Genomic DNA, 17731 nt, shown 5'->3' with positions numbered 1-17731 from the left:
ACTCCCTAGTCATTATTAAAGCAGGTACTCACCAGTTGTGTGCCATGTCATTGGAATTGGTGCCACAACTAACCAGCTGTTATTTCAGCTCCTGGGGTCAAGCAGCAGTCTCAGTAAAATTAATTTAAATTTTTGACGTAAGTGCATTCCTCCTGGAAAAAACTTACAAAAAGTTTCTTAAAGGTCCAATACACCCCCTTTATTCAGGTTTCTTGAATGAAGCCAAATTCCATCTCCTGTCCAGCCAGATGTTGACTCTCAGGTGGTGGTTGCCACTTATTGTGCTACAGGTTTATGTGCAACACTTCCAGTTACCAACTTTATCATTGTCACCTTTTGTCTTTGATCACACTGACAGTCTCCTTTGAACCCTAAATATAGTTTTAGGTCTTGATCTTGTATTGCCTGTGGGACTTCTCTCTCACTTCCACCACAAGGATTTGGTCATCTGTTCTGACCTCAGTCAATGATCCTCAAGTCCTCTATGGAGACTTCTGGTTCAGAACTCATACTCCCTCTAACAGGGTCTAGGGGGGGAGGGGAAACATCCGTAAGCAATTTTGGTACCTAGATTGATATTTTTTTGGTCTTGAATAATTTTAATACTGTCGTGACAATCCACTTCACTTTGTCCCACAGGTGATATGTTGCTCACTATCAGCCATCTCCTTCAGCCAATCCACTGTCCCCATCCCTTCAAAGATAAGAGTGCCCTTATCCAGGCAGACGCTCCTGAATGTTGGGCCTTTGCTTGCATCCTCCCTTTTTTCTCCAAGAGGGCATTTGGACTAGAACATTCTGATGAGATTATCATAAGATAGGCCTGTTGGAAAACTGCCATCTTAAAAACACACTTGTACTATAGATCTGATACCATGTTTCCCACCAACTTTTTCTGGGCCGCCTCCTATGATTGAAGAGGATCAGACTCCTCCCTTGTTCTTTAGCTACCTGTGCTAGTAGTAGTTGTTTCTCTCTTGCTTTGAAGGTGGTCTTTTCTTTGGGTCTTACACTGAAGACCTTGTGCACCTAAAGTTTAACCACCATTTTGCACATGACATAATTTTCACCACTTTCCTGTTGGTGGCTTCAGTTGGCATACTCATATATTGTATATCACCTTAAAAGTAGGAAAAACATTCATAGATTTTCCATCTGCATGGCAGTATTGATCATACATATTTTCTGGAGTTTAAAGTATGTTTAAAATTCTGCTGTTCCAGACTTTCACAAAAAGAGTAAAATTACATTTATCAGGAATTACTGCAGACTAAACAAATTCTAGTTCTTGTATCTGACAAAGCATTGAATTGAGATTCCTCTTCAAAGCCCACTTCACCAACTGCCAGGAATTCCCTGAAAGTGTATAGTAAGTGCCATAACCACAGCTAGTGACCTCAAGAATCCATCGCTTACTCACAGGTACCAAGCCAGAAAACACTTTCTTAGGTAACTTCTGTGTATTTAACGTGGCGAAAACGTTACAGCAGGTTTTGATGTGACAAGTTTGACCATTGCCTTGTGTATGTGAAACAGAATAAATTCGTCAGGACTTCTCAGAATGCTTTAGTTCATACCCATACAAACATAAACCACATCAAAAGTGTGATCTGTGTTGTTCAGCTAATTACATGGTGTGACAAGGGGAGAACTCCAGAGTGTGCCAGTGAGACCACTAGAAGCCTTACATGCGTGGTAACAAATGACTGCTGTTGCGTACAGAATAAAACAAAACTGAGAAAAGGTGATAGATGTTTCAGCCTCCACATTATGACCACTGCCAACTGATGGTTTCGAACGCTGCCTAGTGGTGTTGTTGGCACATAATATGGTAAAGAAAGTATAGAAGTGGAGCAGAGACAAATGGGAAATCATTCTAGTAATGATATAGGCCACAAATGGGAAAATCCAGTGACATTACATGTTGTCAAAGGGCAGATTATTGCCTAGCACTTGGGAATGAGCAAATTGAAAATGGTTGTCTGCTACCATGCTGCAGTTGTTAGCATTTGTGGAAAGTGGTTGAAAGATTGTGAAACTGTGAGGAGGTGAACAGTGTTGGAGCACCCATACTTCATCTCAGAATGTGGAGGTCAGAGGCTTATCTGCTCTTTAAAGTAAGGTAGACTGCAGTCTGCAGCAGGTCTGATAACAAAATAGTGCTTGTACAGGCCCAAGTATTTTGAAGCACAGAGTTCAGCAAAAGTTGTTGAACATGCTGTTCAGCAGCAGACGACACCTGCATTGACAAGATGGCCATCTTTGATTGCAGGGGCCACAGAATTGGAGATAAGGCAGTGGATCAATGAAAATGTTCCTTACATGATGGTAACGTCCAGGTATGCAGTCATCCAAGCGAACATCTGCTCAACTAGAAGTTCTTAATGTGCGCATGTCACTAGGCCAGGATTATGCTGTGGGATACATTTACATGTGCTGCAATAGGATTTGTGGCAGTAATCTAAGGCACCATGATAGCTGTGGACTATGTGAACACAATAGCAGGACCACCTGCATCCCTTCATACTTCTTTGACCCATACTTCCATACTTTCCTCTTCCATACTTCCCACTTCTCCAGTGGTGGTATCTTCCAGGAGGATCACTGTGTGACAAGGTCAGAATCATTTTGCAGTTGTTTGAGTAGCACGATAGTGGTATCACTTCGATGTTTTGGCCACCAAATCTGGGATGCTGTTAGGCACCAGCTCTCCACACAGTCCACCAGTCAGCAATGGAAATTAAATGTCTTGTGTGCAAACATGTAGTGCCACATACCACTGGAAATCTATCAAGGCCTTATTGAATCCGTGCATTGCAGAATTTCCACCTGTTGCAGTCCAAATGTGGACCAAGATGCTATTAAGTAGATTGTTTTGGCTTGTTAGTGCTTGTGCTTTCTTTGAAGAAGATAGAATATTAACATGGCATAAGTGCTAATGGTGGGCACATGCCACAGTGCATAGAGGTGCAGCAGAAAATGCACATTTGTTATGTAAGGCTTGAGTAACAGTAGCTGCAACATACAGTAAAATAATGGTTGCTGTTGACAATCATTACACTGACAGCTATAATTTTTGTTGAATATCACTGGAAAATCAAAATGGTATTTTTGATTGCTGGAAGTGTGTGCAGTGAACTTTTATATTGTAAATGCCAAGAGGACAAATCAGCTGGTGTTCACACAGCTTATAAAGGGAAAAAACTGAAGGTTCTCAGCAGAGTTCAAACTAAGAAGCAAAGGAATGCCTGTGTATCATCTATAGATAGTAAAGTACCACAAAAAACTGGGAAATGCTTTGCTGTATCCCCTGGAAAAATGAGTTTTTGTATACAGCATCAAAAGTTGGGAGGTGCTATGTGGACACAACTGTGTTACAGAAAAGGTAAATATTGTGAACCAGATCATGTTAACTGTTTTGGGTGTATAATTTGCAGAAATATAAAAAAAATTAGAAGTGAAGTTATTAATAAAAACACAATGACCACATTCTTGATGTATAGGAATACATTGACATTAATCTTCAGATTTTAGGAGGGATTGGTTACCAGTCAATGGGCAATACTTGTTGCCAATGTCTTGGCCTGCCTATGGTTGGACACTCATTGTGCAACCATGTTCCATATTCTAGATAGAATTTACTTTTCCATGATGTTGGAAGAGTTATCTTTATTAGATACATTGGTTTCTAAGAAAAGAACTTTGGTGTATGTGCACTAGCGTGCATTATACATTAGTAACCATATACTATTCCATATTGACAGGGTAGAAAATTGAATAGTTAGGAGTGCTATGAGACAGTAACAATAGTTAACATTAACAACAGTTCTGCATTTTATAAGCTTCCTCTAGTGATAAAGATTTAGTTTAGGGCACATATTGATGACACACACTGATAACCATACCAGAGAACTAAGTATGCAAAATCAAACATAATTTTCTTGGAGTACTATTATTTTTAAATGTTCTAAAAAACATAAAGCATCAGTTACTGTAGTGAGGGATGGTAGCAGTAATGAACTGGAGTTCCTATTGGTAACAAATTTCCTTTTTGTAAATAAGTCTAACATTTTAACAGTTTTAAAAATATGTAATATTTTTTACAGGTTTGTGGAAAGGCTTGACACCAAGGATAATAATGATTGGTACCCTAACTGCTGCTCAGTGGTTTATTTATGATGCTGTGAAAGTATACCTGCGTCTTCCAAGGCCACCTCCTCCAGAGATGCCAGAGTCGCTGAAGAAGAAGTTGGCAGCCCAGGAAGTGAAATCTGAATAGTCTTCGACGACCACTTCAGAGAGAATAGAATTTGCAGAATGTATTTAGTTTTACGTGTATACAGTGCAAACCAGACATCAGTAGGTTATTAATTGAACAAAATTCTTGTGTAGGAAATAAATTCAGTATTAGTTACTTTGTAAATCAATTTAATGCAATTATTTATAGTGAAATCAATGCTGCAGATTTTTAAGGCTTGTGCATTCCATTTTGGTCCGTTCAGAGATTTTATGCATTTTGGAATTGTTGTGCACTGTAGAAAGTGTTAAATTTTTAAAAAGTAGGAGATTTCTTTAAGAATACTGTGATCCTGTATTGATACTGATCTGTTAAACATTGTTTTACATTATGGCAATAAATTTGTGGAACTGTCACATTTAGTTAATTTGTTGGATGGAATTCCCTTAAAATTGTCATATATGAAAAATATTACTTGTACTTGAGTTTCACTCTGTGGAAAGAAATGTGTGCTAAGTTTTTTTATACTTTTTGGCCATATCTCAAGTTCTTGATGCTTGTTGCAATGTCTTATAATGCTGGAGCACAGTTTGCATCGAGCCAAGAGATCAATTACACTTAAACATCAATGTAAAATTTGGACGCAAAGGGTACAAAGATAGTAAGAATCTTCCATTAGAGGTGCCAATTAGTCATTGGGAAGTAGTTTGTAATGTTAATAGAAAACACTGACTGGTGGAGTTATTGCTTGCTTTGTGCATCTTCAGACATTTTAGTAGTAAAGTATTCATATAACAGAGAAAAAAAAATTGTTATGAGGTAATCCACCAGCAGTTATGAACAGAACATGATAGATTTAGAGGCTTGAATTTCTTGAGGCTTTCTCATAAAGCATAGCCATAGAACATTCTTTTTGTAATGTGGGACACAGGAAAAACAATTTGACTTGTCAGTGAGTAGACTGAAATGGAATTTTTACCCCACTATTCATGATAAATATCATACATGCAAATTAGTAACAATATTCCATTCTCGATTTTCCATTGTTTGACACAAGTTAATAAGATATCCTGGGAAGGCTATAGAAATGCAAACCTGCTAACTTTTACAGTTTTTTTTTTTTTTTTTTGAAAAATTTATGGAATTTCAGCATTTTACAGTTTACAGATGAACAGTGTGATTTTACAACTTCGCAGACAAAAATTTGAAATGTTAACGTTCAATAATCACCCACTTCCATACAATTGATTGTTTGCGTGGGTCGAAGGCAAGTCTATGATAGTTGGTAACTCTGATATGATATGATAATATATTATGATATATGATAATACGATTAGTACTTTTAAACATGTGGTGGTTGTTGTCACTGGAATTGAATTTAAAGCCAGGATAACAGTTCTTCCATGTGAATCTCAAGTGTTTAAAGGCTCTGCTCCACAAATTCTTTGTTCTGCTATGTTCGCTTGTAGTGCCGTAACCCATGTTCTTTGACCACATATGGACTAACATATTTGTTCCATGTGGTGTGTCTGCATGTGTTTTACTGTGAGCATATTCTTCATAAGATTGGTGTCATGTTCATTTAATGGTTTAAGACTGACGTTTCAGTGAAGTGTTTGACTGCCTTGAGTGTTAATGTTATAATTTTATGACAGTGATCCAGGTTCCTTTCGCTATTTCAGTGTGTACAAACATTTGTCGTCGGACATTTTCATATGTTGTATTCCTGTTGATGGATTCATGAATAAATCCAAGAAACAGTAGTTCCAGACATTTAAAGAATTATATTGTGTTGATTTTCCATGCATATGAAACTCGAGAGGGAGAAAAATGTACCTTTTGCATAGTATGTGGGTGTGGTACTAATATTGTATATGGTGGAAGAAATGATTTGTTGTCATGTGAAGTGCAGTAAACACACAAGTTATGTTAAATCAAAGGAAGAAAGAAGGAAAATACTTTCTCCCCCCCTCCCCCTCCAAAAGTCTGGAAATGTTGATAGTGACACAATGAGGACTGTGTGTGTCTGTCTACTTTGTTTTTGATGGAACACAATGTGCCCTTACGTGCAGCTGATTGTGCTGGGGTTTTATTTAAGATGTTTCCCACATCAGAAGTTGCAAAGAAATACAGCTGCAGTTGCACAAAGGTGACATGCATTGTTAATAAAATGTCAAAAAATGCACCATCTGAAGTGCCTTTGGAACAACCATTTTCTTTGGCAGTTGATGAAAGTAATAAAGGGAGTACAATGTTGTATCTTGTAAGATTTTCCATGGGAAAAAGTAGTGAGCATTTTACTACCCATACCGGTGTTAGACAGAGACTCGTTAGGGGGAAATATAGGTAACCTGATGTTATCACAGCTGAATCCTCATAACATACCAATTGGAAACTTTGTGGCTTTTTGCTCCAACAATTCTCCTGTTATGATAGGACACAAAAATGTTTCAGAAGTCCTAAAGGAAATTCAACCAGATACTGCCATCATAGGTTGCATTTGCCACCTGATTAATGTAGCAGCTGAAAAAGGTGCTGGAAGATTGCCACTTAGTGGACAAGGTCCTTGTTGATAAATTGTATTTTTTAGAGAACTGTCAAAAGGAAAGAATGCCTTCAAAAATTTCAGAACATGCACAATAGAGGCAAAGAAAATTCTGAAGCATGTATGTGGTTGTGTTTAGGCAATGTTTGGATAGACAACTGGACCAATTGGATCTGCTTCTTTCTCTCTTAAAGGGTGAAGTAATATGTACCCAAAATATTTCCACAAGCTTGACATCTTTCAGAATACCTAGAGTCGAACAAAGTGGATCCAAAGAGGATCAGAAGAGAATTCTTGATTCTGCTACTACACATGCCCCTAAAAGAATAGCATATACTTCCAAATGCGATAAATTCATCCCAAAAACTGATTTCTGCTACAACATGTGAGGAATTGTTTGTTCCTGTCTTCAAACTTGAACAAGGCCTTCTGCACTTTCCTTCATGTGGCTGTTCCTATATTTGACAAATTGAATGTTGCTCTTCAGACTTCTTCCCAACAAGTTCACTTTTTATTAGAACTTCTAATGGATTTGTTAAAGCAGCTGTTAACAAAATTTGTCTAGCCCAAAATCGTCAAAAGCTCCTAATTGCCTGAAGTGAATTACATAGTGAATGATCTCCAGGATATGGCTAAACTGCTTTTCTTCTCATTTGTGAGAAAATACTTCTGTACTGCCTGTGACTACATGAAGTTTCCACTAAGGATGATGTGTTAAAGCATGCCCAAGTTGCAAGGTTAGACAGAATTAAGTTTTCTTCCATTTATTTTTTTCATGGAAAAGTTTCCTATCATGTTACGAAAGGGAGGGAAATGAAACTAGATGTGGTTACATGCTTCAGAGGCAGTTAAGAGCTCTTCAGGTACGGACACTTTGGCTGCAAACAAAGATGCAGCAAGGGATTCCAGTTGGGCACAAATATCAAGAATTTGTGGAGCCAATGGACTTCTTAAGTATGACAGAATTTCTAGAGCTATGGTCTCTATTCTCACCATACACCATAGCAATGCAGAATTTGAATGTGTTTTGAGCCTTGTGAGGAAAAATAGAACGGAGTTCAGATCATCCAAGTCCAGTGAATCTCTGGAGTCTTTTATTTTGGAGACCAGGAGTTCTGTGCCCACTTATGACAAAACATTTTCTCAAGACTTTGTAGGGAGATAAAAGCCCCAAGTATGATTTTCAAATCTAACTAGCATATTATTTGCAGTGTAAAAACTACCAAAATATTAAACTTCCTGGCAGATTAAAACTGTGTGCTGGACTGAGACTCAAACTCGGGACTTTAGCAGGAGAGCTTCTGTAAAATTTGGAAGGTGGGAGATGACGTACTGAATAACAGTATTGGAAAGGCTACAAGGGAAAGAATACAAGCAGGAAACAGCTTACTTTGCAAATGTGCAGCTTTTTCAAAAGTAGCCTTGTTACAAGAAAAACTAAATTGCTAATATATAATTCCATAGTCCGCCCAGTTATCACATACGGCTCAGAGGTAGGGACGTTGACAGAACACGATAAAAATGCTCTATGAAGCATTGAGCGGAAAATACTACGTGAAATCTGTGCCAATAAGGGAGGAAGAAGGCTGGAGAATACGCTACAATGCCGAATTAAGAGTTAATACAAGGCAGGGACATAGTAAAATTTGTTAAATCACAGCGAATACGATGGCTAGGACACTTGGAGAGAATGGCAGAGGGTAGAATCCCAAAGAAAATGATGAAAGGTATGATCCATTCAGTTAGGCGAAAAGGGAGACCTAGAAGAAGATGGATCGATGAGGTAATAATGGATATCAGCAATATGGGAGTCTGGGGGTGGAAAAGAGCAGCAAATAACAGAAGTGTGGAGGAAGATTGTTGAAGAAGCAAAGGCTCACAAAGGGCTGTAGAGCTACTGAAGAAGAAGACATACTGGCAGGAGTAGAGCTGTGAGGACAGGACGTGAGTCATGCTTGGGTAGCTCAGTTGGTAGAGCACTAGCCCGCGAAAGCCAAAGGTCCAGAGTTCGAGTCTCGGTCCGGCACACAGTTTTAATATGCCAGGAAGTTTCATATCAGCACACACTCTGCTGCAGAGTGAAAATCTCATTCTGGTACCAAAATATTGCGACATCCTTATGTCTTGATTGGCAGACACCTTGGATTTCTGCTACTTGAGTATGAACTTTTCTACAGGTGAAAGTATTCATTTCTGGTGGTTTTGTTAACAACACTACACCCTGCGAGAGTGTGGGGATGTAAATGGAAACTTCTTTACATCTTAAGTTTATCATTTTCAGAAAGACTGTAGCAGGTCACTCGTCAGATTTCTGCATTGTTCCACTTCTTGACATTACATGGATAACATTAAATATAAAAGCACAAAGTAGAGTTGTGTGGTATCAAAGCCAAGAAGTAGAACCTGCGTAGGCTGACACTAGCAGTGGGAATTTCTCACTAGTCTCAAGCGGAAAAATACATTCTTGAATATCATAATACCTCTCGAAATGTTGAAAAATACTATCATCTTGACTAGGTATGCAAATTAGTGCACTGTTTAAGAAATATTCCTTAAGTCTGCAACTTCCAGATTGTGTGTCAACTGAAGGTACTATTTCGCTGCAACTGCCGGCCATAGTGGCCGGCAGTGACTGCGGGCAGTTGACTCCTGCTCTTAGGCAAAGCAACGGTACATATGTCTTAACTGCTCGGCAGTCGTGACGTCATCGCGACTGCTGTGTCTCAGCTGCTGCAGAAGCAGTCAAGCAGTTGGGCCGCGACTGCCAGCTGTGTGACAACTGCAGAAATAAATGACTCGCTTTGTTGAAGAAAGGTTTTCACGATGACAACGACAGTTGGTGGAGTGTGCGAGCAGATAATCTATACTGTATGATCATAAGCATACAGATTTCAGAAATGTGATGGCAAAGGATAAGGTGTGGCAGAAAATAGGAGAAGCAATGAAAAAAAAGATGGCAAGTGTTTTGCATATACACATTTGTTTTTTTTTCCTACTGTGACAAATTGTACAATATGGAGGCTACAACAATGCTTCCATTCTGTCAGCAAACGATTACAACAATAGTAGTTACGAGTAGTAAAAATAATTTATTTCCTGTATTTGAGCCTTAGTTCTTTTCCAGGTTGTAATCATTAATTTGTAGGTTCACAGAGATAATTCTTAAATGTATCTCATAACTGAAACCCTTCAGCTTGGTAGAATCCCCCTGTTCGGGGCAGGAGAATGATGTTCTGTGGTAAACTCTCATCATGGTCAAGTTCATAAAAAGGTCGTCATCTTTTTTCTAAATAGGTGTCCCTGAGGAGATTATGTAGACAGCAACAAGCTGTAACGAGTTTATCACATGTGTTAGGTTGCAGATTCAGATTTGTGTAGAACACTCGAAATACCTGACACAAAAGTCCAAAAGCATTTTCAGAAACTCGACGCGCTTGTGACAATTTATAGTTGTAGGTCGCTTATGATTTATCTTGCTGGGCAGACAAGCGAGTGTAAGGCTTGAGAATATGCTTTCGCAAGCGGAATGCCTCGTCGCCTACTATAACAAATGGCATCTTGATGTCAGTTAATGGAAGCTCTTCTCCTTTCATGATCATTTTCCCCATTGCTGACTTATTAATATGCCACTGTCTCCTTCCTTCCCATATGAACCTATCGCAACGAATTTACAGTTCGCATCAACCAACGCCAAAAGTACTATGGAGAAGTACCCTTTGTAATTCCAGAAAAGGGAACCACTTTTTCCAGGACACCGTATCCTTATATGTTTCCCATCAATCGCAGCACAGCAGTTAGGGAAGCCCCAAAGAGTGTAGAATTCTTTCCCACCTTCCCTGAAAGATTCTTGAGATGGAGGAGGCAGGAAGATAGGTGCCAAGAGTTGGCACATAGCTTCTACTGTGTCACGAACTATGATGCTCACGTAGCTTGGTGATATCCGGAAACCATATCCAAGGGACAAGAAACTCTCCCCTGTAGCTAGAAACCTGTAACACAAACCATAATTATTATTAATACAGGAAACATAAATAGTATGTCTTGTCCTCATTACACAGCTAAACAAATATCGTTCAGTTTTAGGTAACGAGTGTAAGAAGAGATGGAAAGACATCAGAGATAACTACTGAAAAACAGTTCAAAAAGAACAACTGCAAACAGTTTCTGCAGCACCCAGTTCAAAAACAAAATAGGTGTTGTTCAACAGACTAGGCTTTTTGAGAGATGTAGAAAGGGAGTGGCCGTCTTTTTGTAGTGTTCCGCTAAAGGAGCCAACAAGTGTTGAAGGACTGCTATCTGATGAAGATGGACAAAATGCGAATGAAACAGGGCCTGACACCCCACAAGCCATTGCTTCCTTGTCCTCTAGTGACACACCTACTGCCAACTCTTCCATCTCAGCTCGCAGATAGAGGAAAACATACTGGGATTCAATCAACCAAAGGGGCCAACAACGATTGGAATTGCTGCAGCACTTGGCTAATAATTGGGAGCCGGAAGATGGTGTGGAGCTGTTCACGAGAAGCATCGCAGCGTCCATTAGGAAACTACCACGTCACCTCAATAATAAAACGAAAATTGACATTTTAAGCATGTTATGGGACTTGACAGTTCTTCAGAATCATCTCTTGTGCACTACCTGTCAGCATCAGTCCTTCCGGCTCGTCTTCCCTTTCATCCCCGTTCAAACGAACTTCATAGGTTGGAGACGATATGTACACTTTCACTCCATTAATAAATGTCGAACCACAAGCAGGTGATACTACTTTTGAAAATAATTACTAATCATAATGTAAACACAGTGTAAAGATAATGTAAAAATAAACAACAAACTGTAGAGCCCCTGACTCGTTTCCAAATAAACCCATTATTTTAATAGAAATTTGTATTATTTCATAGAGATACAAAATCATCCATTTTAAACCACTGTTGACGAATGCGTATGTTTTTATACAGCTACTTACCATAAAGTCACTGCCATTTTTTTTGTTGGCTTCTATTGGAGTTTGCACTGCACTGGTATCTTTTCCTGCTATATTTTCTTTCACGAGACTTAAAACAAAATCGAACTGAGATGGGTTAAGTCTAAAGAAATTTCTGAACCTCTCTTCATCATTTCGCAAGTGACCGGTTACTAAGTTAGCATAAATTCCTTCACTTTTCCGTGTTTGGAAAATGCTGTGGCGACAAGATCTTGTAAGCATTGCAATAATTTCCCCTTCTTCCTCATCCAACAAAAAACCTAGAATGGTATTAGCATCCACATTGCAAACTCGTGTGCGTGTTCCTTTTACAGAGGTAACTCACTGAGTGACGTGGCCTATGCGGTCAGCAGTCTCAACGAAATACACAGGCAGTGACGGTCAGCAATTACAGCTGGCAGTTACTGCCCGCCGCCACGGTGGGCAGTCGCAGCGAAATAGTACCTTGACTGGTCTCAAGCATCATAGTGTGCATGCAAAACAGCATTTGTCTTTATGGATATGTGGCATTTTTGGTTGATGTAACATGTTGTAGGTTAATATGGAAGTTAGTTTATTTCCAAGAAGAAATAAGGACTAAACTAATTTGTAAGGCATTTAGAAACACAAATCTTGTTTTCTGTTGCACGAGTCTGATTTGTCTTTGTTCTAGACTTTGTAATCAAAACTCCAAATGCTTAGTTTGGGAGTGGAAAAAACCGGAAGATCAGCAGAACATGTCAGTTGATCTGATGTTTTGTCGGTGAACAAATGTAACCAAAATCCAGAGGTTCATTAAGCTGAGTGTGGGCCAGAATTTGTGTTGTGCCCCATAATTCTTTTCATTCTTAATTTTGTTGTTGTTGGTTTCCTGGTAACAACACCTCTAGGCAATTGGAATATTTTTATGAGAATTAATTGTTAAGACATATTGTCACATTAACACCTTGGCTGCCAGCAGGTGCACCAGAGCATGGAGGTAACTCTGAAATTAGCTTTGGACTTTGGATGTACTTCAAATTTTCACAAAACTTTTTCTGCTTGTTACTTTCTGCATGGCAATAGTCAATGCAAAATCTTTCCATACTTCATGTAGTTTGAGGAGGGGAACTGGAAATTTTTTACAAATGTAAACACTGCAACTGAAGTTTGTCATTTGGATTGAATTACTTCAGGTGATAATAATAAATAATAATAATAATAATCTTATTTTCAAGACATTAGTCATATTTCCCCAGATGTCACAGAAGGCATGTATAACTATTGGAAAAAAATTAATGACTATTCTTCACTTACGAGAATATAGAAAATCAGTTTAAGCTGTTGTGGTCCAAACAATGATTTTTTTAAATATGTAAATCTTTTTGCAAACCTGATACAAGATTTATTATTGAAACTCCGATATTTTTTTTTTTAAAAAAAAAGGAGCAGCACCCTGAGTTTTGATAAATATTGGATGCTCATTTAACAAAACCTCATTGTTCAGAAGATCATCCAAATCAATTGTGTACACTGATGACCTATAGCAAGGTTGCCTCATGAAAATATAGAGCCAAAAGTTATGAGTTTAATTGAAACATTTTCATTACATGGGTTAACTCTATTTAGGGTGTCAAATTAGGATCTTCAAACAATTATTCAGCCACACTATTAATTTAAAGTGAAGATCCCTGAAATTATCAATGAAACGTCTTAAGAGCATCTCTGTGACAAATATTATTCTGTTAACTTCATATCTTTTTCCTTAAAGTAATACATTCTGCCTAATGATGTTGACTTAGTTACATGAACAGCACATAAAATGTTTTCCAAAAGCATAAGTCTTCCTTCTCAGGCCAAAAGAATGACACTGCTGGTCTGGGTGGTTGGAGAAAAAGTAGTTTGTCACCTTAATCACAGAGATTTCTAATGAAGGCAAAGTACCACCTGTCATAGACAGGTGCTACAAAAGAATTTTGTTGAGAACTCTGCATGTCCATTGTGCGACACTTTCATTGAGTGAAAAAAATCAAGGAAGGCTTTTCAGAAGAAGTTACTTTGTAATGGTGAAAATTCCTGGAACCAGGTACTGTGCAGGTTGTCAAATCTCTTCTCCAGGTTCTTGCATAGGAAATCTACATTGACTTTCTCTAAGAAGTGAAAAAAAAATGTCAGTATTAACTTTTCAGAAATTGTAAACACCAGATACAGTTATTTGTGAATCATCCACTAGTTTAAGATTACCTCTTCTCAATATATGTTATAGTTTCTCCCAAATCATTGCACACAGATTTACTGTGTCTAGTAGCAAAAAAAGAATGCTCAGCATCAATAGAAAAATCATTTTTGTGCTCACGCTAATTTTTAAAGCTTTTGTATTCTTATATTGAGCAGCACATCCATCAGTGAAATAATGCACTGTCTTAACTTGTAGGTAATGCTCTGCCAGTCACTTAACCATTTTTTTGTGGACAGCATTTACAAATCTTATATAATGTTCCATATCATCACTTATAAAGCAGTGGTTCACTATTACCAATTTACTTTCTTCATTTGCCACATAAACACACGTGGGATGGATTGTACAGCTGCTTCTTGTCCAGTGGTAACTCTGAATTTCATTCTGAATTACAAAACTGAAGTTTTCAGAAAAGTCCATTAACAGAATTGCTTTTTCTGGTATTAAATTTTCTTTAAATGTTTTTCAGTTATTTTGATTGACACTTAGATATAAATGAGTGTGGTTCAAGTGTATGTAATTTTGTTACCAACAAGTCTGCATATTCACCGACAGTTGCAGACTGCTTCACCAGTTCTGTCCAATGATCTGTTTTTATCCACTGGCTGAACTCCATTTCATCATCAGCATCTATGTAAGCAAATTTATGTTTTAATAATTCTGACAGTTTGTCATCACTGGGACAATGATCACAGTGATTAAGCATGCAGTCGTAGTTTTCAAAGTCACATACAAGATTTTTTTTTTTTTTTTTTTGAGTTCTTTGTATTTCTTCAATGTGTTCCAAATCGAAAAGCAGTTTTACATTTTGGTGGATAGAAACCACATACTCGCTAACATTGAATTCTGACATTGTTTTCTTTTGTCCAAGAGGGTGGAGCTAAAGTTAAAATTTGAATATTTTCGGGTACTCTAACACCAGCCACTTTGTCTTTCATTAACAATACCATGGCATTCTTAACAGTGTCATCATCATCATTTTTCTTCTCTAGTCAGAATCTTCAATACTCCAATCTAATGCCTGGCACACTTTTCTTTCCGAAACATGCTTCACTTTTTCTAACCCCTTTTAGCCATATGGAGGCTTGCTGTGATTTGGAATGGAGTGAAGTTTTAATGGAGAGCACCCCCAAATCATGTAAAGTTTCATTTGCATCCTCAATACTTTGACTTTTTAGTACTTATTTGTGAAATTTCACCTCCAGGGCATATGCGTCGCTTTCCTTTCTATCACTGATGTCAGTTTTCTGTTCACAAATCTTACAACATGTTGTGCACAGTTTTTGGTGTGGTTCTACATAGATTCTTTTAGCAATTATTGTTTTAGACAAAGACAAGCAAACTCACCTCAAAGATTTTTTCACTGTTTGTCTGTTTTTGAAAGGATCACAAGAAGTTCTTTAATGACTTTCAAAAACTTTTAAGTAGTAGTATCTGTCATGTCCACATGTAGTAGCACTTTCTTGATCTTTTGGAAAGCTTATATTGGATTGCAGCAATATCAAATCTCGTTGGTCTTCACTCAGCTCTTCTATTCCCCCTCCCCCCCCCTCTAAGGTATAGGTTGTCAAATGACATGGTGTTTTTAGTAATTTTCCAACAGTACATTAATTCACATTTTCCGATGCAATTAAGTGAGCACTAATGCACTTAAAACATACATTATAGAAGTGGAATGATAGGGCCGCACCATAAACAGATATGACCTGTCTGGAAGAAAGACAAAGAGCAATGGGGCCAAATAGACTCATTGTTGTGTGCCAGTTATACTCAACAATATATTTCAGCAATTGTTGCATTTTTTTGTGGTATAAAGGTTTCAAACAAGCTACTGCTGTCTAAGAACACTTTTTACCACTGTGAGCAGGTGATTGGCTGAACACACAAATCGTATATATTTTAGTCTGTAAAAAATTACATAGTCAAATGAAAGGAAATAAACTTTTACACTTAAGTTAACTTGCCTGCCTAGAATGAGTTGTACTTAAATATGCTAATATGATACCCTTGCATCTGAGACAGTGAGTGGAGGAACTTACTTAGTGACCCTTTTCCATAACAGCAAAATGTATTTTGATTTCAGATGTGTGTACCAATTTGCAGAAGACCCATTAAAATTTTTATTTTATTAGAAAGCTTGCCATCTAGGGGATTATTTAAGACCAAAATAGGGTTCCCAGCAGGTACGAGAAATGTGATATAAGCATTTTTCCACATTGTTGCAATTTTTCTGAAATCGAAAATTGAAATAATTAATGTCTTTAAACATTTCCTTTGTAACTTTACTGCTTTGATAATTGGATATCTGTTAACTACCTGCCATACCGAACTTCTGAAAAAAATTCCAAATCAAAAGCCTCATAAACACCTGAGTATGTAGATAAGAACTATTTTGCATTGACATTCTTGCAGAGCACAGTTATCAGAATATCACTACATTTAAAGTTCGGCATAAAATAAAGTTGTTGACTGAGACCAAAACTTTTCCAGAAGTTCCTATGTTATAAGTGTAAGCAAATGTGCAAAGTTTTGTGAAAAGCTGAGGTAGAGGGTTACAAATCGAATTATTGTGTGGACAGGACATGCTGTGAATGATGTCATCCATCTTGTGTTGAGACAGTAACGCCAATTCTTCCTGCAGAGCTGCTCTCAGTCTTGGAGAGTGGTTAGTGGATGTTGACGTGTTGCAACTCGTCTCCCTAGTGCATCCGAGATATTCTCTATGTGATTCAAATCGGGAGGGGAAGCAGGCCACATCATTCATGCAATATCTTCTGTTTCCAAGAAAACATCAACCATCCCTGGAGTGAGGTTGAGAATTACCACCCATCAATACGATGTCTGGACCCACAGTACCTCGCAATAACTGCAAATAAGGTCCCAAGATATCGCCTCAGTACCTGACAGCAGTTCAGTCTTGCTCATTCAGCCATACAATTTCATGAAGAGGGGTTTGAGTGGTAAACATAATCCCTGCTCAAACCATTAGGGATCCTCCTCAATCTCGGTCTTTTTCCACAATGTTTGCTTCCTGAAATCATGTTCCAAATCCCTTCCAAACGCGAATCCATTGAGAATCACTCTCCAGACTAAATCAGGACTCGTCTGTGAAAACAATATTGGCCCACTGTTCGACCATCCAGGGGGCATGTTGATGACTCTACTCTAAACATTCCATTCTGTCAAAACTCTTCAGAGGTACACATACAACAGGTCTCAGACATTTAGGCCATTCTGCCAAAGCCCTCTGTAGACAGTTTGCCTCAATACAGCACGCCCAGTGGATGCTGCACCTTCCCATGCTAGTTGCTGTGCAGTACTGAGGCAGTAATAGGTGTATAGTGCCCTTATAGCCAAATAAGTCCTCTCTTCTGAAGTCACACATGGTTGGCCACCTGGCTGGATCTTGGTGGTACAGAATCAGTCTCTATAAACTGTTGATACATCCGAGAAACAACATAATGATTCACATTAAGCCATTGAGCCAAATTGGTTCGTGACTGTCATGATTCCTTTCTTTCTATGACCCTCCACCGCAGAGAGTCTGATAGGCATCGTCTCTGTGCTGTACTGCACTGTCTGTGACTGTGCACACAGCAATTGTTGATGCGGGGCTACCTGGCAAACACTACCTCTTGCCCTGATGTCATAATTGCCATGGTTGTCCGTTGACCGGAATGCCATCTTCCATGCAGAACGCAATCCTATGGTCATCTGGTTGACAGTTTGTATTAGACACAGGGCTGGGAAACAACAATTTGTTGCTTTAA

The 17731-nt window shown here is 38.3% G+C and overlaps 1 protein-coding gene across 1 annotated transcript in view; it reads left to right on the top strand.

Annotated features, from left to right (window-relative positions):
- The window catches only part of LOC126183329 (phosphate carrier protein, mitochondrial-like), a 44421-nt gene extending 39768 nt beyond the window's left edge, over positions 1-4653 (top strand). The window contains exon 7 of the mRNA XM_049925194.1: positions 4107-4653. Within this exon, the coding sequence (XP_049781151.1) occupies positions 4107-4279 (173 nt within the window). The 3' untranslated portion in view covers positions 4280-4653. The remainder of the gene's footprint in view (positions 1-4106) is intronic.
- Positions 4654-17731: the final 13078 nt, after the last annotated feature.

This window comes from Schistocerca cancellata, chromosome 4 (genome assembly GCF_023864275.1).
Source record: "Schistocerca cancellata isolate TAMUIC-IGC-003103 chromosome 4, iqSchCanc2.1, whole genome shotgun sequence".
In the NCBI taxonomy this organism is placed as follows: domain Eukaryota; kingdom Metazoa; phylum Arthropoda; class Insecta; order Orthoptera; family Acrididae; genus Schistocerca; species Schistocerca cancellata.
The sequence above is the reverse complement of the archived record's forward strand: the minus strand, read 5'-3'. Positions and strand labels throughout refer to the sequence as shown.